Consider the following 20,178-nt stretch of genomic DNA (forward strand, 5'->3'; position numbering starts at 1 on the left):
CTGCACTGCAAAATGATTTTATTCTGCTCACCACTATAGATTTGAGAACTAACAGAAGTAGTGATAAGTCAGATTTTATTAATGGAAGTTTTGTATCTTACTTGGTGTTTATTTAACAAGAAAACACATCACTAATTCATTGGATATCAAAAAGGATGGGAACTATAAACAATACAGGAAAAGGAAAATTGCTATTGGAATTTCTATTTTCCTGATTTTCAGCTAGTAATAAAATGTTTCAAAACATCAATGAAAAATTTGTGACGTTTACCGCAATCAGAGTAAATGCAGTTCATCCATTACTTCCTAACTTTCTTTTACATTCTCATCTAGGTTACCTAAGTTGAGGTTTTCTATCCTTCCTGTTGCAATTAGATGCCTTCTGCTGTAACTGTACCTGTGTGTGCTTCCAAAACAAATTGTTTCAGAAGTATGTGGCTTGGATTAGAAACTTTTCAAATCCTGCTGATGGAATCAGAGTAACAAACAGCCACAGAGACATCCTGGTAGCCCTGTGATGCCCTTCAGCATGATGTGGGATGTACAAAACTGACTACTACACTATTCATGAAACTGAGGTGTAATTTAAGTTACTTGTAATGTGCCTCGTAACTTTAAGATAAAGCCACTTCATAATGAAACAGAAGCATTAACTATATAACAAAATTGTAGCTTTAGTTCACATAGGTATTAATCCTGTACTGTCAGTTTTAATGTCCTGTAGATTTAATAACCATGCTGCATAGCAAAAGCAACCATTTTGCATGTGCAAGCATGCTTTATGCTTTAGAAAACTGAAAGAGGATTTGAAGGATAATGCCAAATGTTAAAACTTGAGATCCATGGAATGATATTATTGTATCAATTTCTAAAAAAGCATTTTTTAGCAGTGTTTAGCAGTGTGATCCAATATACCAAAGGATGCAAACAGTTCTAAAAACAATTGTGTAAATACTGGTATGAAATCTGCCTGGGAGTTAGAGAACCGAAATCCGTAATTCTTGCCTTTATTTTTTTTTTGTTCTTCCCGGAGGATTTTGTTAGGATGTTACTTCCTGCCCTTCTCCCTTTTCTGATAGTTCTAAGTGTTACCAATCCATCACGTTGCTGTTTTTCCCCACTTGCTGAAGAGTCAGTCCTGGCACAGTGTCCATCCTTCCATCTTCTTTTTATTCATAGCCTATCTCTCAGGTTTCTGCAGATCATTGTAGTATTCCTTTAACCAATTCAAGAAGGTATTCGAAGAAAGCTTGAATCTTTTATTAGTTATTTTAAATCAACTAATTTTACCTAAACAGATTGCATTGAATGTTTTCTGTGTTATTGCTCTGACTGTTAGTGAGTCAGTATGAGCACCTGGGGGCTTCCACTAGCTCACACCTGAGCCTTGAAAAGAGATCTGACCAAAGACAAGTTTCATCTTTGTACGGAACAGCCAGCTTGTGCCCTTGGATGTTCTGTTTGTGCATTGTCAAGAGACAGCTCTAATTCTTAAACTTGTTGCTAAAGTGATGGTAGCCTTTAATTCAAGAGAACTTCTGTGCTCAAAGCCCTCTATAAATGAGGAAGGGATATAAAATACTCATGCATGACCTCATGGATCATTTCTAGAATGTTAATTTCAGCATTTCTTGAATGGATGAGATGTGTGGATGTTGTGGGTGTTTTCTGTAGAATGCTTTCTCTTTGTGCTCTGGTGCCTCTGGGTTTTATTGGCTTGCAATACAACGTATTTTTACTGGTACTGAAAGCTTGTTCTTGAAATACATAGTGAAACTGAAGATAACAGCTAATACTGTTTCGGTCTAATAGAACTTTGTGACACTAGACTAGGAAGAAGGGACTCTTAAGAGTAGTGTGAAAGCTGTACAGATGTTAATATAGAATATTTTATGAATGTAAAACTCTACCCTTCAGATTTCCTGAATTTGGAGTCAGATGCACAACTTGTTATGGATTCTGGAGACGTACATTCTTTCATTGTACATTCTTTGGGACTTAGTAGATTGCTAGTTACAATGATATTAAATATAATGAGAATGAAACAAGTGATTAATATTGGTTTATTTGCATTCAGATATTGACATTTAATATTTCTCTTCAAAAAAAAAGAAAGTAGGGTGATAATCATTTTTGTCATCTCTCCAGATATTTTAATATTATTATTTTTAAAACACTCTTGTAGAGAGGAAGATTCAGAAAGTGAGAAAGATAAGAAAGTCTGGTACTATAGCACAAAGATTCAGCTGGCAGAGTTAATTGAATGCCTAGACAAAGATTACTGGGAAGCTGACCTATGCAAAACTCTGGAAGAAATGCGTGAAGAAGTTCATCGGCACATGGATGTAACAGAAGACCTTACTAACAAAGCCAGGGGCACCAACAAGTCTTTCCTTTCTGCAGCGAATGGTAAGCATATTCTGTCTAATGGGAATAAATATTGCACTTTGAATCAAATTCTAGCTTATACTTATTTTATTGTAAAATGTTTATTGAGCCAAACTGATAATACCAGTTCTTTTCAATGTGTTATTAAAATTCTTGTATTCAAAAAACCAGTCCATTTCTGAATTTACAGGGAGAAAAAGATTTTTACATCAACTTGTCAGAACTTTTTTGGTTCAATGTCCTTTTTTTTTTTTTAACAGTTTAACTGTTGTTTATATCTGATAGCTTGTTTGCATCAAACTGCATGTCCTCATGTCCTTCGTTCTGATTTAGCATGGATTTTGAACATTCATTTTACAGTGAAAGTGACTGACCTAAAGGAAGTGTTCTGTAGCAAAATGTTAAGTATTTTCTTAGCTGGATTTGTTTGGGAAGTGTACAACTAAATGAATGAATATATTCAGGCAGGAAATTATTTTACATTCTCCTCTATAAATGTATCATTAATGCTTGAAGCTAGGTCTGTACTTGCATTAATATTGTTCCTGCTAGCCACAGTTGGATTGTGAGTAAAGAGCTTTGGAGAACCACTGTGCAGGTGTACCAGCATGGCTGTGTAGTGATGACTTAGGCCTTTGTATCGTGTGTTCCAGGATGTCCTGAATAATTCAAATTTCTGATTTGCTTAGGGGGTACCAGATTGTGATCACTTCGTGTGTTGGAGCTGGGCTGACAATTATTTATTAATTTACTGTTATTCTCTCTTGCTCACTCAATCTCTGTCTTCATAAACATTTATCAACTCAATAGGAGTTGGAGTAGTAGAAATCTTCAAGCTCAAATATTTGCTCCAATATTATATATGAAGGAATGCTGTCTCCCTTGCAGTTCCCTGCTAGAGGTTAGTTAATGTGCCTTGAAACAATGAATACCTGTGTAAACCTGTGGAGGCTCTGGGGGAGGCCATGAAAGTTTGATATTCTGCTTTAAAAATGGATTTGTCATCACTATATAAATGCATAATTTGAGAAATCGATCATTATTAGACCTTCAGAATTGTTTCTTCTAAGAAAGAAAATGTGATAAAAGTTGGATGTTGCTTTTTGTCCATAAATGAAAGGAAACTATCTATGCCATGCTCTTTTCTGCTCATAAGCTCTGCAGGTGCTGCTTAGCGTGTATTGATGACATGCATTTTATTGTAGATGAAATTTTGGATGCTATCAGAGCAAGAAGAGGAGAGGTAGAGGAAGACAGAAACACACCAGCAGACGAGGCAGAAAAAGCCAAAAGTGATGCTGAGAATGACCAGACAGATGGTGAGAAAGGCAAGAAAGAATCTGGAGATCAAGATAAGACTGAGGACACATCCACTGAGCAAGCTATGGAAAAAGTGAAAAATGAAGGTAAAGGAACCATGATTGTGCTTTAACAACTACAGTTATGTAAAGAGATGGTTTAGTTAAGGTCCTCACATTTCCCAAGCTAGTGTGTTGTCTGATTCTTTATTTTTAAGCAATATTTGTTGATTTATTTGTGGTTGTATATTATAATTATTTCTTTTATTAAGTAATTTCACGATACTTTAGCTTGAGGCACAGGTGGCATTGAAAGAATGTGATCAACATCTGTAGTAAGCAGTATTTCAGCATTTTTTTAACATTGTTTTCCTCATCTGAACTAAGTAGTTTCAGGCAAGACTTTCCAATAGCAGGAGACAGAAGGGGGGAGGACGGGAATAAGAAATCTCAACAACGTGAAATAGTTGGACAGAATTAATAAAGCTGCTTTCTGTGAGTGACCCCAAATGACAACCTAAGACATACTAAAGAATATCCCTAAAGTTTTGTTGTGCATTTTACTATAGAGGCAACAGTCATTGGGGATAAAAGTAACTCTCTGACATCGAGCACTGACGACAACAACACAAATCCTTCTGCAGGAGAGAATAGTTGCTCTGAAGGGAAGAACGCAATGGGGTGTCATTCAGAAACCCCTGATAGCAACAACGTGGCAGAGAAGAAGGTGGCATCAGAGCTCCATCAGGAACTCTCAGGTACAGAAGGCACTATTACTGATGCCTCTGTAATTTGGGTAATCTGTTCAGTTTTTCTATCTGGTTTGTCCACTAAAACCATTCACAGCGTATATCACTCATGCTGTTTGCTTGCAGTGCCATCCTTTACTGCTACGTTGTCATTAACATTTCAAAGTTAATTTTCTTGCAATCAGTGCTGGAAATTTGTGGTCCTCCATGACATTAGCGTTTGTTTCCATGCCTTCCAAAGATGACTATGGCTAAGCTTTTTATGTTCTATTTTCTTTATATTTTGTTTTTGCACAGTGATCCATAATGGTTGTTAGTATCCTATCAAAGTTTATTTCAAGTTCTAATTTGCTAATAGCTCTTATTATTTTAACCTCTCATTTACTATATCAATTACTAATAAAATAATTTCATTCACATGAGTAAACTGTTGCACTGAGATTTCAGGATAAAAATTGTCATGATTGACGGGAATTCTAAACAGATTTAAGACTTACATGCACAGAAGCTTCTGTATTTTAGATGTGTCAATGTTTGTCAATAGTCGTAAAGTAATAACATTGTGTTTAGAAAAGAGCTTTAGATTTAGTAACAAACACAATTTGATCACAATTTGTAATGTGAGTTATCAGAGTATTCTTTTAGAGTGATATTCTCTTAAACTTACTGTGTAACTAGAAGTTACTCTAAGCAACTTTAATGTATTTTCAGTTGCTATAAATAAAGAAATACTGAAATGTGTAATGTAGACAGTTTGTTTGAAATAGTGTAGTAGTAAACATTTTCTCTCCATCTGAAATATTTGCAATCTGTACCCAAGTGAATAACTCTTGAACTTCTTCATATGAATACATCTCAACTTTGTAACAAACTGCTTCCTTTTAAAAAAATTATATTGAGATACCTTCATAGAAATACATTTCTTCTTCCAGCTGCTGGCTGCTATTTCTAAATTAGTGAGCTTTGTCTTTAGGAAAGTGTGGATGAAAAGTTTTTCCTGCAGTCTATTTACTATATTTATAATGATGCGTGTGTTCCTATTAGGAAGTTTCAGTTTGAGACCATTATTTCAGAGAGAGGAGGGATACTGAACTGTTGTCAGTAAAGCAGCCAGCCTTAAAGACAAGAAAATAAGATTAAAATGAAAAACCTAAACAAAACTATGTCAGAGTCATTGCTAAATGTAATGTGGGTCTTTTGAGTCTAGTTTGGATGTTTCTTCTCTCTTTCAAACAGCAAGCACAAAATTATTCCATTTTTCCCATACTAAGAGGGAAATGGGTCAAATAATGTCAGCTACCCATGTGGCAGTGCCAGAAATCAAGATGTGTTTGGGTTAGGGCTCTTCCAAGAATCTAAGAATATTTATCTTAAGACCTTTTTGCTTGCTGTGAATGTTTCACAGATGGAAGGTTTTGGTCTGTTGTCTTCTTAATGGGATCCCTGATCTTTTGAAAGGGTTCCAGAAATAGAGAAATCTTGTTGTTTTTTGACCCAGTGTTGTAGAGACAAGAGAAGTGGCAGTTATGTGTGCAGCTCCAGAGAGATGGTAGCAAGGACAACTGAGGACTGAGAACTCATTACTCTTACGGAGCTTGAAGCAATTTGTAGATGCACCAGATTGTAAGAGAGAAGCTGATATTTTAAGTTTGTAGAAGAGAAGATAAAGTGGTACCAATGGAATTGAAATTGATGGGACTCCTCGGAATCAATGCGCTGAAGAAGAGGAGATGATCAAGGATAGGATTGAAAATGGGAAGGGAACTGAGAATGTCATCCTTTGTTAAAGCGTGATATGATCAAAAGAGAGACTCATGGAAGCTTCAGACCAAATTTCATTAAATCTACATTCTAAAAGCAAACCAAAATCTCAGTGAAGGGTTCAGTGTATGTGCATATAGAGAAAAAAACAAAACAATTTTAATTTCAAATAATAAATACACGAAGTAATATGTTTTACGTTTCAGTTTTAGAAAGCTTAAGGTTTAATTCAGAGCTATAGAAACCACTTGAAACAGAACAACATCAACAAAAACTTCCAGGGATTCAGTGCTCTGGAGGAAAATAATATCTTACGGGTGTTTCTTTGCAGTCCAGCAAAAGATGTTCATCATTTTGAATTTTTCATTTAAAAAAAAAAAAAAAACCTAGAAAAAATTGCATTGATTCAATGTAAGAGGAAAACTAAAAATCAAGTTCTTCTTTTGTAGAAGAAACTGGTCAGATGATCCCTAGCAACAGCAGTGCGTCTGCTGCAGCTCCACAGACAGATGTTGAAAACAGCAACAGTAGTGAGCTCAGCTCTGGGCAGAATGACTCCATTAAGATGCCTGATGATGCTGAAAATGCAGAGGGGGGATCGCAGACTTCAGAGGACATAGGTAAAAAAAATTAAAAAAGGAAAACTTTCTATATATTTTCATGTTATTTGTCTTTTATTTTTACTTCCATACATCAACAGAAAACTTTCAGCTTTTAAGTTCGTTTTAAAAGCCTTTTTTTCTTGGACAGGAGAGAAAGCTAATGGTGAAAGAAGTGATTCTCCAGGCGCTGGAAAAGGGACGCCAGGTTCAACACGAATGCTCACAAGATTACGAAATCCAGATAGCAAGTTGTGCCAGATGAAAAGCCAGCAGGTTGCTGCTGCAGCGCATGAAGCAAATAAGATACATAAAGAAAACAGAGAGGTTTGTGCACTCTTGGAAAATTCAGGAGGGAAGGAAAACTGTTTCAGAAAACTGGTGTGTTTTATGTTTTTTTAATTCAAAAAAAAAAAAGTGATTTTGAAGATACTTTTAGAAGGAAAGTTCTAATAACCACACATTGTGTCACAGGAAGCTTTTTTTTCTCCTTTTTGTTTGCTCTTGCAGTATAAGTTGCTATCTGTACTGTGGTGTAACAGTGACCCAGTGCACGTACTTGATTTTAAAGTGCTGGTCACAAGCTATGGAATTGTTTATTATACGGCCAGTAGTAAGTTATATACATTTTCTCTCACTTCTGTCTTCAAATTTCTTAGAACTGCTATGCCAAAACTGTAACTTATTAGTGGCTTGTGTTTGGTTGTTGTTTGAGTAGCTAGGTAATAACCAGGTTTTCAATTCATAAAAATTCTGTACTGGCAGATTATGTTCACGTAAAAATAGTAGCACTCCTTGGTGCAGACTGAAGTGAAAGCTCTCAGATTTGGAACTCCATTATGAGGAGTTATCCATGTCATGTTTTCAAGTCAAAAATATTTGCTTGGGTACATATGATTTCTGTGATTTACTCTGAAGGTGTTTCACAGAATAGTTCAGTTAAGCTATTCTCCCAGAGCCATCAGTAGACATAATTCAGAGCAGCAAAACAGGTTCCTGCTTGACTTGCTGAAGAGGTTTTTTTTTTTTTTCTTTCCAAGTGTTGCTTTCGAGAATATTGTAGTTCTCTGTGCAGTGAGTGCAAATACATGATAAACAGTTACTTGCTTTTACAAATTAATGCTGGGTATCTTTATTAATTTATATATAGGCAATTGAAGCCTTATAACAATTAAATTGTAACCTTTTAAAATCATTCTTTCTTGAACTAGGTTCTGGTGGTCAACTCTCAAGGTGAAGTCTCCCGAATGAACACAAAGAGGGAAATTGTGATGAAAGGAAATATCAACAATTATTTCAAATTAGGCCAAGAGGGGAAATACCGTGTTTATCATAATCAGTATGCCACTAATTCCTTTGCATTGAATAAGCACCAACACAGAGAAGACCATGACAAGAGACGACATCTCTCTCATAAATTCTGTCTAACTACTGCTGGAGAGTTCAAATGGAATGGGTCTGTACATGGGTCCAAGGTTCTTACCATATCCACTTTAAGGCTAACTATTATTCAGCTAGAAAACAATATCCCGGCATCGTTCCTTCACCCTAACTGGGCTTCTCACAGGTAAAGATATGTTGTCTTGTGTTTTTGCTAATAGTATGAATGGGCAATAGCCTTTATTTTATCAAGTTGGTGATTTTCAAGGACCAAGCTTCAGTATATTGAAATATAATAAGTTTGAGTCTTGTGATGAATGACTGAAGATTGCACATTTGAGTTAAATATTAAAATATAGGAGGCTTTATCCTATTATGTTCATCGACTTATCATGCTGTATCATTATATGTATATGTTTCATGTTTTTATCTTGTCTCCAATTTAGGTCTAACTGGATTAAGGCTGTTCAGATGTGCAGCAAACCAAGAGAATTTGCACTAGCTCTGGCTATATTGGAATGCGCAATTAAGCCTGTTGTCATGTTGCCAATCTGGCGGGAATCCTTGGGGCATACTAGGTAAAAAATAAAGAAAAAATATATGTACACTTTCAAACTTTGTATTTCTAGAGGAACTAGTAATTATTAATTACTGCATCTGTGTCTACTCTTAGACACAGCTGCAGACAACTATGTCTGCATTATTGGAATAAGCAAAAAAGTAGTGTTCCTGTTGCAATTAATGCATATAACCTGATATTAGCCTTTCCTCTTAACTTCAGATATTTTAAATTATTGAAATGGGTGGTATAGACAGTTGTTTGATTTACTGTATTTGTTTGTAAGATCCTGTACTTAAGTATATTTAAATTTGCCTAAACCTATACGTACTAGATTACGCAGAATGACTGCAATAGAAAGGGAAGAAAAGGAGAAAGTGAAAAAAAAAGAGAGAAAACAAGAAGAAGAAGAAACAATGCAGCAAGCTACATGGGTGAAATATACATTCCCTGTTAAACATCAGGTAAGGTTTTATTTTGCATGAAGGACATGCAAAATACAGAAACTATCGATGTCTAACTTTTTTTCTATTTTCTTTGAAGTCTTAAAATATTAACTGATTAATTGATTCAATTACCAGCAGACACATCTTGAAATTTAGCTTGTATGTTATTTCACAAATACACTTCAGTTTGCTTCAAAAATTCTGTAAATTAGAAAGTTAAAAATTTTAACTTAAGACGCCTTAGGTTTTTAAATGAATGCATACATTAGCAGTGCAGCAAAAAGCATGATTAAAATTAATATGTTTAAAATATTCATCAGGTTTGGAAACAAAAAGGAGAGGAGTATAGAGTAACAGGATATGGTGGCTGGAGCTGGATCAGTAAAACACACGTCCATAGGTTTATGCCCAAATTGCCTGGAAATACCAATGCAAATTACAGAAAGTTGCTGCCAAGTAAGTGTCTGCATTAATTAGAATTTTTTTGTTAATTTTTTACGTATTCCCTTTTGTTACTTATTTATATAATTTGTGTTAATTATAAAATTGATAGTTTATAGTCATTGTTAATATACTCAGTTCTCATGGATATTTTTTAGCTACCTTAAATTTCTACAAGTATGAAGTTCTGTGGTATTGGTAGATTATGTAAATTAAAGACTGAGGAAAATACATAGCAAAATCACAAGCAAAAAGAGACATCTAATACATGGGTGCATATATGTATCTCTTTTTTTCTGCATTGACAGATGTGTGAATAGGCATTAAAATGTAGCAGATTATTAAAAAAAATAAGCCCTTTGAGTAATTGAAACCATTTAATCTGTTAACAGCAAAGAACGAAGATGAAAAATGCAATTTGGATAAAAGAAAAGGTCCAATAAAGGTAAAAACAGAGAAAGATAGAATGAAGGATTCTCATGATCTTCAAGCAAAGGACAAAGGCAACGTGTCAGAAGCAGCGGAGAACGTACAAGTGAAGGAAGAAAAGTCACATGAAGAAAAAGTTGATACAAATTCTGAAAACTTAGGTCATGCAAAAGACAAAGGTGATATACATAAATCATTGTAAAACTAGCTATTCATTGCAATACTCTGTATAGAAGCATATGACCTTGTGAATAACTACTAAAAAACTGCTTAATGAGTTGTGTTGAGACATCTATAATGTCTCAGTTAAGTATTTTTTTTAATTATCTTTTGTAGAAATGTCTAAAGTTAGAATTTTCTTTTTATTGAAATTTATTAATATGTTATAAGGTGCATTTATTTATTAGTTTTTAATGCAAAAACACACTTTTGGTATTCATTATTAAAGGAACTTATTGATTCAGAATTATTTCTTCACAGAGGAAAAAGAAATCGATGCTGAAAATTTTAAAGTCATCAAGGAAGAACCTATGGAGATAGATGTGAAAACTGAATCCTCAGTAAAAGATGAGGATAGTCATTGTAAACTTGATATCATCAACGTCAGCGAGGGATTTCATTTAAGGACTTGCTACAAGAGGAAAGTAAAATCATCAAAATTAGATGGACTACTTGAGAGACGAATAAAACAATTTACACTGGAAGAAAAACAACGTCTAGAAAGGATGAAACTGGAGGCTAGTGCTAAAAATGGAGGCATTCAATCATTAAGCTCCCAGAAAAATTTAGATGAGCTACAAATGAAAAAAGTAAAGGAAGGAAGCCAATCGGACACATCTTCCCAAAATCAAACCTATATTTCAGATAAAATCCAAAGTGAAGATACAGGTCAGGATTGCTTGCCAATCAGCAGCATCTCTTCTATGAAAACTGATAAGCTAGATGAGCTCTCTTTACCTTCCACAAATAGGCTGCCAAAAAGAGAAGGCCAACTTCTGGGTGAAGACTCACCTCAGTCCTCTGAAAGTGAAAGATCTATTCAGAATGATAGCAAAGGGAACAACTCTGAACCTGTGGCTGCTGATAAGAGTCAAGTACGAGAAGATGTTAGAGTGTGTGAGAGTTCCTTTGTTGATGACTTGAAACAAACAAGTACAGATGGTGAAGTCAAATGGGATGTTTTGGAAACGAATGAAAAGCCTTTGAAACAAAAACTACCTATTACCAGAGTATCTCAGAGAGAATGTGAAAACTCAGAGCCAGTGATAAGTAAAAGCAGCTGTAGAAAAGGTGCTCCGGCTATTTCTGAAAAAACAAATACAGAAGGGAATTCTGAACAGCAGAGCAGAGATCCAGAAAAGAATTGTATAATAAAAAGCCATTTTGAACCACTGTCCTGTCAAGAAAGTGAACTGGAGAAAGACATTACTCCAAGAAAAACTGAAAGTAAATCTGAAAACAAGATTGTATTTCACCAGAAATTAGTTAGTAAAGATATAGAACCACTTAAAAGTGAGCTAATTTCTGAAAGAAACCCTGGAAGTCAAACTTTGGAACGTGAGGATGGAGTGAAAGTTGATGAGAAACTACTGAGCTCTCATCTAACTGAGGCTAATGGTCAAAAGAAAGGTCAGGAATTGAAGGTAGAGACAAATACCATAAACAAATACCTTGATCAAACAAATCTAAATAGTGTTACTGACAAAAAGAATAGTAAAGATGAAGAAACTGAAATGGACTTAGAAAAAGATAAATCAACATTTCAAATGAATGGAAAAGACAATGATATTAAAGTACTATCAAATGATGAAAGTTTAGTTAAAGTCAACTATGAAGCGACAACAGGAGATGATATTGAACCAAGAATTAATAACATTAATAAATCCTTTCCAGAGCATGAAATGATACCATTGACTTCTAAGGAATCTTCAGTAAAACCATTCATGAATGGTGACATCACAACTGAGGACAATGTTGATAAAAATGCTCTGGACCCTAAGTCATCTCTGCAGAGTTCACCTGAATTTGAAACTGAAAAGACTCTTCAGACATCAGAGGAAGTCCCAAAGTATGTGCAGAAAACTGAAGAAAAACATCTTTCTCCACAAAGATCTTCCTTTCTTGATGCTTCTTCCACAACAGCGGATTTCTGTAAAGAAAATAACCTTAGCAGTGAAACAGAATCTATGGAAACCGAACATACTGAGGATAAGAAAGTCGCTTCATCTCCTGTAATGTCATGTGAGGAATCGAGCTTGAGTAGTGACTTTGCTGATCAGAATGGTCTACAGACATACAAAGTAGAAGACGTTAATGGAGAAAGTAAAATAAAAACTGTTATTACTGAAGTGACCACCACAACATCAACTGTTTCTACAGAATCCAAAACTGTGTTTAAAGTTGCAGAGACTCTAGCTTCTAATGATGAGAAAACAACAGTGGTGTCATCTACAGAAAACTGTGCCATATCCACTGTAACTACCACCACCACTGTGACTAAGCTTACCACTCCAGCTACACACAGTAATGTTGATGTCATTTCTGTACAAGAACATCGTAAAACAGTGGTTACAACAACAGTGACTGATTCTCTGTCCACCCCGGAAGGCACACTGGTTACTTCCATGACTGTCAGCAAAGAGTATTCTACGAAGGACAAAGTGAAGTTAATGAAATTTACAAAACCCAAAAAAACACGTTCTGGAACTGCCTTGCCATCATATAGAAAATTTGTAACCAAAAGCAGTAAAAAAAGCATATTTGTTTTACCCAATGATGACTTAAAAAAGCTAGCCAGACGAGGAGGGATCAGAGAAGTTCCCTATTTCAATTATAATGCAAAGCCTGCATTGGATATCTGGCCATATCCATCTCCGAGACCAACTTTTGGGATCACTTGGAGGTATATATGTTATGTTTTAGAGGAAAAGTTTAGGATGGAACAAAATTTACTGGATTTAAAAATAAAGATGATGCACGTGTTCGTGCCCAGAAGTGACTTTTTCACTAGCTTGAGTCCAAGTGGAAAATTTTTTCTCTTGTTCACAATAAATACAGGGTTTTTGAAACAACAGTGATTTTACTTACAAGATTGGATAACTGTACTGCCCTCGTTGTTCAAACCTGATTTACTCCTACCTTTTTAATTTTGAACTTCCTTCTTGGAATTTCAAAGAGCGCTTTGAGCAGCAAAATCAAAACTTCTTGTATAGCTGGCTAGATGGGAGCTGTTACAAATTTTGCTGTTATTAAAAATAAATATATTGTTCAGTACAGGTAGAATGAGAAATGTGTCATTGGTTTAGTTAGGTAATGTAAATGCATTTTAAAATTTACTTTAATACTTTCTTGGTAGGTACCGACTTCAAACAGTAAGATCGCTGGCTGGAGTGAGCCTTATGTTGCGATTACTGTGGGCATGTCTCAAATGGGATGACATGGCTGCAAAAGCTCCACCTGGGGGAGGAACTACACGTACAGGTATTTCTTTACATTTTGGGGTTTCTGAATGCAACTGCTCTTGCTGTTAATTTTGACTGTTACTTTAATTCCATTTTTTTCTCTAAAGGCTTGATATTGATTTGGTTTTACACGTATTTTTTTAATAGCCAACAGTTTGCACTGTAGTTGCTCTTACTTTACCTTGAGTATATTGGGTTGATTGGAGATTTAACCTTTTTTTCCTGCTCTTAACGTGTTGGGACTAATTTGTTTTAGAAACTACTGAAACTGAAATTACAACAACAGAAATAATTAAGCGAAGAGATGTTGGTCCATATGGAATCCGGTCAGAGTACTGTATAAGAAAAATTATTTGTCCCATTGGTGTACCAGAGGCTCCAAAAGGTATGTTTGTTTGTACATTTTTCCCCTTCCCTGTAAGCTTCTACAGAAATTAAGGTAACTAGACCTTTTTATGAATTCACACCATCAAAGGAGCAAACATAGCTTGACATGAACTATTCATTCTCCTGTGTGAAACAGATAATACATTTAAAAACCTGACTTGACTTACTAAAGCTGAAAGGCATTCCAGTTTCTAAAATAAGACTAAAAAAGGTACTAAATTTTGGTTTACACTTCAATTCTCTTTTATGATTGAGCTTAATGTGTATGTTTTGACTGTTCTCTAAAGAAACTCCAACACCCCAGAGGAAGGGACTTCGATCAAGTGCACTAAGGCCAAAAAGGCCAGAAACACCCAAGCAAACAGGCCCTGTTATAATTGAAAGTTGGGTAGCAGAGGAGGAATTGGAGTTATGGGAGATCAGGGCATTTGCTGAAAGGTAAACCAACTCAAATAAGCTTTCTTTGAAAGTTTTGATTTTTGTGTGTATGTTGAATAAAAGTTCCCAGTAGAGAGGACAAACTTGATAGTTAAGGCTGATCTGCGTTGCTTTTTATTTCTGTGCCTTTTGTTAGTAATACTGAAGAACAAAATTGTAAAACTAAATTATTTGCTAATACTAAAACTTAATTTATGCAGATCTAACAGATTTGTTAAAATGATTCCATTTTTATGAAGTCATCAATGTTGTATTACTAAAAGGCTATTATGGTAGTACTTTTTGTTTGACTTCAAATAGTATTTTTAAATACTTCTGTAACACAAAATTATTGTATATATGTGTTTTTAAGTAAAGGTAAATTCAGTCTTAGAATATTCAAGTAATTAAAAGGAAATATTTTCAATATTTTGTACTGAATGTTGGAACATTTTGAGTCCCTTGAAAATAATATAATAGAATGTTACATACATCATATTTGCAGTCTCAGATGTATTTATAAATTCTAGTTTTGATGAATAGTTTCTTCTAAGGTGTCGCATGATTTTAGCATCTGAATATTTCAGGAATGTTGCATGCACTTTCAGCAGCTTATTTCAAAATACTTTTAAAACCATAATCCATTTCTCAGTGATCTTCAGACTTTGTTTGTTCTTATTAAGAGCAACTCAATTGGATGAGTTGAAATCCAGTTTGATGGTTGGAATTTATGTGCTAACTTTCTTTCTGGTTGTGTGTCTTTGGCAGGGTGGAGAAGGAAAAGGCACAGGCAGTTGAACAACAGGCTAAGGTTAGTGAACAGAAAAAGGCTCAACTAAAACAGAAAGGGTTGGCTGCCCCTGCTTTTTTTTTTCTTCGTTATTTTCAATCAAGTCTGAGAAGCACCAGTCTCCAGTTAAGGTCAACAGTATTTTATGCTGTAATGGAAAGTTGCCATGGTGTATGACTGACTTTGCAATATTACTCTATTTTTTTTTTTTTTCCCATGCTTTAATCACATAAAATCAAAAGATTGACCTATCCGAAGTTGGATGAATGAAGCCCACAGAATTGTTTCATATACATATGTGCAGGTGTATTTTGTATATATGTATGTAAATATGTATACACGTATAACTAAGAAACCCAATCCCATCTTGGTATTTCTCATGCAATATTAAGAAGTGTTTTGGTTTTTTTTACAGTCTGTTCATTTTTTTGTGTTGTCTTCCCTGACCCAAATGAATTACTGTGAATTGGAAAAACTCATTCACTTCTAAATACCTCAGTGTTAATGATAACCAATTACTGAAATTTAAATTAGTAAGTGTCGAGGTGATTTCACTAAGATAGGGAAGAATGTTAAATTTTTTTGCGTTGTTAAAGAGCGTACTGATACTGCCCTCTTATAAGATGGCTCTCTAAATTAAAGGTATTTCTTTGACAGTCACAGGACAGAAGGTTGCTGAGTGTGGTAAAGGATATTGAACCTGATTTATTTAAGCAGGCTGCAGATTGCTTTAGTTAGAAGAATATTTTTAATGGTTAATTTGATGAAGTAGGAGGATTGTCTTTAACTGTAGCAGGATTTCAGTGCAGGCAGCTCTAGACTTAGGAATGCCAGTAATGAACCCTTATGGTGTATCACTGAAGTACATGGTGACTGTATATACACAGTCAAAACCAAATACAGATGAATACTTTTCAAAGTGTTTTTTTAGTCTTCTAATCCGAGGTTAATTAATATGTTTTCTTTAAAATGTGTAGTGAAATTAACATAAACTGAAGGTTTTAGAGATGAAAATTACTGGTTGAGTACTGTAAGCAGTGTGAAGGATGCTTGTGCTTGCAATGCTCTAAGATATGCAAACAGTTTATACTTCAGTCATTTACAACTTGAACTGAAATCTTACCAAGATTATTTTTCAGTACTGCATTTATTTTACAAAATCTGAAAATTCTTTTTTTTTTTTTTCTGAATTCTGTAGAAACGACTGGAACAGCAGAAGCAGATACCTGTAGCGGGTGTGGCTGCCACTGTCACTACAGCCAGCAGCACTACAAGTACAGTCTCAACTCCACAGAAAGTTGTGGTAGGCCCTTTAGCGGGCCCAGTTCCCACTGGAACCAAAGTAGTACTTACTACAAAAGTGGGTTCTCCAGCTACAGTAACATTCCAACAGAACAAGAATTTCCATCAGACTTTTGCTACTTGGGTTAAACAAGGTCAATCTTCAACAGGTAATTGTTTATCTTGGAAAGAAAATCTAACTAGGAGGAATTTATGGACACATCCCACCTACATCCAACACTTCCATCTTCTCCAAAATATAGCATAGCTGCATTTCATATCATTGCTCTTAACTCTCTGCCATGTCAGCAGGGTGCTTCTAAAATAATAGCTGTCTAATCTTTCTTTGCTCAGACTTCCTAGATGTTTTTATTTCTGACCTGTCTCATTTATTACTGACAGTTGTTGTACCAGTGATCGTTGATGATTAAAGCATTCTGTGCTGTAACTTGCTGTTTCCAAAAATGTCTTTACCAAAGAAAGAATGACAGATTGTAAAAATAATCCTGTAGTTTGCTGTTTCGTACTTGAAAATAGTCATATTCTTGACTAATTATTCTGCTCTAAAATTGACTGTTCTGTGTACCTCAATAGCCACTAGCACAGCTGCTACTTCAGCCACAACCATTGCCAGCACAGGGCAGACCTTCCAGATCTCAGGCAGTCCAGTAACGATGGCAGGGAAAGTGATAACTAAGCTGCCACTCCCTGCAAACAGCAAGATTGTTGCCGTCAATGTGCCATCAACTCAAGGAGGTAGGGGAAAGGGAACCGAATTAAAAAAATGTATTCCAGCTTGCTGTTTAATTCTCCATTGACACTATTTTCCCAGTGAAGTAAACTGTTACTTGAAGGGGGAAACAAATGTATACCATTTTCTCCCTGTATTGAGTATTTGTGTCTGGGGGAAAAAATGCAAGTGTTTTGCCTGTAAATTATTCTACTTTAAACTGTGTGGAATGAAGCATGCTTTTTCTCGTAATCTACATTAAACATCAACAAAATAATTTTCTACGAAACTGAAAAAAAATCCACTGTTGTTCGTAGACATTTATGCCTGCATCTGCTCTTCACTGAGCAAGAGTTTGGCTCCAAACTAAGGTTAGCATTTTCCTTCTTGCCTCAAGAAGAGAGCTCAATACTTGGAGATACATGAATGTATATTAAATAGAAAAACTTGATTCTCAATCTCCATTTTACTTAGTGTCTAAACAAGTCATGAAAGTTACCAGTCTTGTGTTGAAATTTCTTAGGTGACAAGAAAAGCATTACCCATTTTCTTTAGCACCATGAGCTTGTAGATGAAAGGTTTAAATTGGTCTCCTCCATTTTAAATGAGTCAGATTAACTTATACTTAATGGTTGCATAATACTAATTTTGTGGCACCATGTCATGCAAGGCCTGATTAGCAGTTACCATACTGATCTTTATGAAGATTCACTCTTTCCTTAACCTTTTCTGAAATACCTGTCTCATAACTTCAAATGTAGTTGGACTGTTGACAAAGTGTAATGCTGGCTTTTTACAATATGACAAAGATTATCCCAAGAAGCATTAAAAGATGCAAAGTTGTTTTAGAAACCTGAAGACTTGTTTTGAGAGCTACCCTGGAGTTGCATTTTGTTCTTCTACTAGCAAGTATATCATTAATGAATTCTCAATTTTTCTTTAATTAGGTGTTGTTCAAGTTCAGCAAAAGGTATTGGGCATCATTCCATCAACAACAGGTGCAAGTCAAACATTTACTTCATTCCAGCCAAGGACAGCCACTGTAACAATTAGGCCAAATACCACTGGGACTTTAGGAACTACAAGTACTTCACAAGTAAGATGTTTTTCTTATTGCCTAAAGCAAAAATTTGGTGTGCGCTTATTGTAACTTAGTTGGTAAATATACTTTGAGCTAGTCACTTGTCAACGTTTTTGCTTCATCTCAGTAATATTGTCAGTGGATCCTTTGTTCCCAGCGGTTATATTGGTTCTCTCCAGTCTGGAAAAATTAATAGCTTAGATGCTTGTAAGCCTTATCAGTGGGAGCACAAGTGAAAAAATACTGGATCCACTTGCATCTTTTGTAGAAGGATATGATCTTTCTATTTCTTGCTATACTGAAAAGAAAAAAAAAACAAACCAACAACTTAAGGGCATATCTCAGTGTTTTCGTGTTGTGTTTTGATGTGTGTGTTTGTTTGTAAGCTCACAAACCCTTTTTGTTCTGGTCTGTGTAGGTGATGCAAGGGACACCACTCCGTCCTGGTATGACTGTAATACGAACACCACTACAGCAGTCAGCACTTGGGAAGACCATCATTCGAACACCTCTAGTGGTGCAACAAGGTATTCTTCCAGCCAGTAGGTTCATTTTAATATTTAAATTTCCAATGTGAAATCTGTAGTTTGTTTCTAGATAAATACTATCTGTACCATACATTTCAATGCAAAAATACGTCATTTTAGTGCTTGACCTGTAACAAGTGCCTTTTTTTGACTTTTGAACATGCTGGTAGAAATCTAGTAGTTAAAATTGCCTTTTCTTTTTTTAAGAAAAATGTTCAGAGTAACTTTATATTGCAAGATCCTTCTATATAAAAAAAGCTAAAAAAGCTGTTTGAAGTTCCTTGTAGAGATTGTAGAGATGTGAACTGAATAAAAATAAAAAACATTTAACAGACCTTTTTCAATCAGCCACATGGGAAAATGGTTTATAATGGAAATTCCTGTGCAAATTGCAGTATTTGCTTCTCTTGTTTGATAATACATTTCTACAAGAAGTTATGATTCAAAGGTTTATAGTGTACATGACTAAAATATTAGAAACTTTTTCTTTTTTCTTATCACAAATTATTCTCTTACAGGTCAGTCGCAGCAGGTAGTGACTCAGATAATCAGAGGTCAACCTGTCTCAACAGCAGTTTCTAGTACCAGCACAGCTTCTACTAGTTCTGGACAGAAGACTGTAACAAGTCCTGGAACACCACCTCAGCAAATACAGCCACAAACCACATCGCAGCCCCCTCGTCCTCAGCAAGGACAAGTGAAACTTACCATGGCCCAACTTACACAGCTAACACAAGGACAGGTAAAAATAGCCTCTGAGTGTGAAAATATGCTTGTGCTTATGATACACATTCTCAAATCTTTTGATTTCAAACTTGTAGTTCATCTTCTTGTAAACTTATGTTCTTGGTTATGTTTCAGCCTTCATTTGGGATGACCTGACTGAAAGAAGCTTAAATAGCATATGTAGTTTTAAATGTGTCTTCCACACATTATTCCAACAGTATTCTCCAGTAGTATAACTAGCATCAGGAAAATTTAGCAGTATAGAAAAATATCTTTGTAATAACAGCAGTGTGGGACATAGTTATTATTTTTATGGCCAGTTTCTTAGACCTTTGGAATGTGTTTTTACCTTATTTTCTGATGTTGTATGAAAACTTAGTTTTGATTCATATTGTCCTGAATTTCAGAGGAAAAACTGTCTCTCGATCTGAGAGAGGAGAAAATCATTAGAGCTTCTCAAATTCTTAGGATCTGTGGGGAAATACAGAAACTTAGAATTATGCATAGTGTAAAAATAGGCTTCTACATGTTTCCACAATAGGTATTCTTTTCAATGTTTATAGAATAAGTAGGTGTTTGTAATGTACAGGCTGCTTGTGGCCAAGTAAGATTTTTTTCTATGTAGAAAAAGACTTAAGATTTATTTATTTATTTATTTATTTATTTTGAGACCCCATTCTGTTCTGTGGATTCCTAGCATGTGGAGTTAGACATCTAGGTGTTATGAT

At 35.1% G+C, this 20,178-nt stretch overlaps 1 protein-coding gene across 13 annotated transcripts in view; it reads left to right on the forward strand.

Annotated features, from left to right (window-relative positions):
- The window catches only part of BPTF (bromodomain PHD finger transcription factor), a 46,981-nt gene that overhangs the window by 12,871 nt on the left and 13,932 nt on the right, over window positions 1–20,178 (forward strand). For 5 of the 13 annotated variants that reach the window (XM_085239760.1, XM_085239766.1, XM_085239769.1 and 2 more), the window contains exons 3-22: window positions 2,186–2,409; window positions 3,594–3,794; window positions 4,256–4,444; window positions 6,646–6,816; window positions 6,947–7,176; window positions 8,007–8,362; window positions 8,622–8,753; window positions 9,069–9,198; window positions 9,501–9,636; window positions 10,014–10,229; window positions 10,531–12,952; window positions 13,406–13,530; window positions 13,768–13,896; window positions 14,186–14,336; window positions 15,084–15,126; window positions 16,304–16,556; window positions 16,981–17,142; window positions 18,064–18,212; window positions 18,616–18,739; window positions 19,243–19,466. In XM_085239760.1, the coding sequence (XP_085095886.1) occupies window positions 2,186–2,409; window positions 3,594–3,794; window positions 4,256–4,444; window positions 6,646–6,816; window positions 6,947–7,176; window positions 8,007–8,362; window positions 8,622–8,753; window positions 9,069–9,198; window positions 9,501–9,636; window positions 10,014–10,229; window positions 10,531–12,952; window positions 13,406–13,530; window positions 13,768–13,896; window positions 14,186–14,336; window positions 15,084–15,126; window positions 16,304–16,556; window positions 16,981–17,142; window positions 18,064–18,212; window positions 18,616–18,739; window positions 19,243–19,466 (5,767 nt within the window). The remainder of the gene's footprint in view (window positions 1–2,185; window positions 2,410–3,593; window positions 3,795–4,255; window positions 4,445–6,645; window positions 6,817–6,946; window positions 7,177–8,006; window positions 8,363–8,621; window positions 8,754–9,068; window positions 9,199–9,500; window positions 9,637–10,013; window positions 10,230–10,530; window positions 12,953–13,405; window positions 13,531–13,767; window positions 13,897–14,185; window positions 14,337–15,083; window positions 15,127–16,303; window positions 16,557–16,980; window positions 17,143–18,063; window positions 18,213–18,615; window positions 18,740–19,242; window positions 19,467–20,178) is intronic. The other 8 variants (XM_085239763.1, XM_085239771.1, XM_085239761.1 and 5 more) reach the window with 7 other exon arrangements.

The sequence above is a fragment of the Meleagris gallopavo genome, chromosome 20 (genome assembly GCF_905368555.1).
Source record: "Meleagris gallopavo chromosome 20, MGAL_WU_HG_1.1, whole genome shotgun sequence".
Classification (NCBI taxonomy): Eukaryota; Metazoa; Chordata; class Aves; order Galliformes; family Phasianidae; genus Meleagris; species Meleagris gallopavo.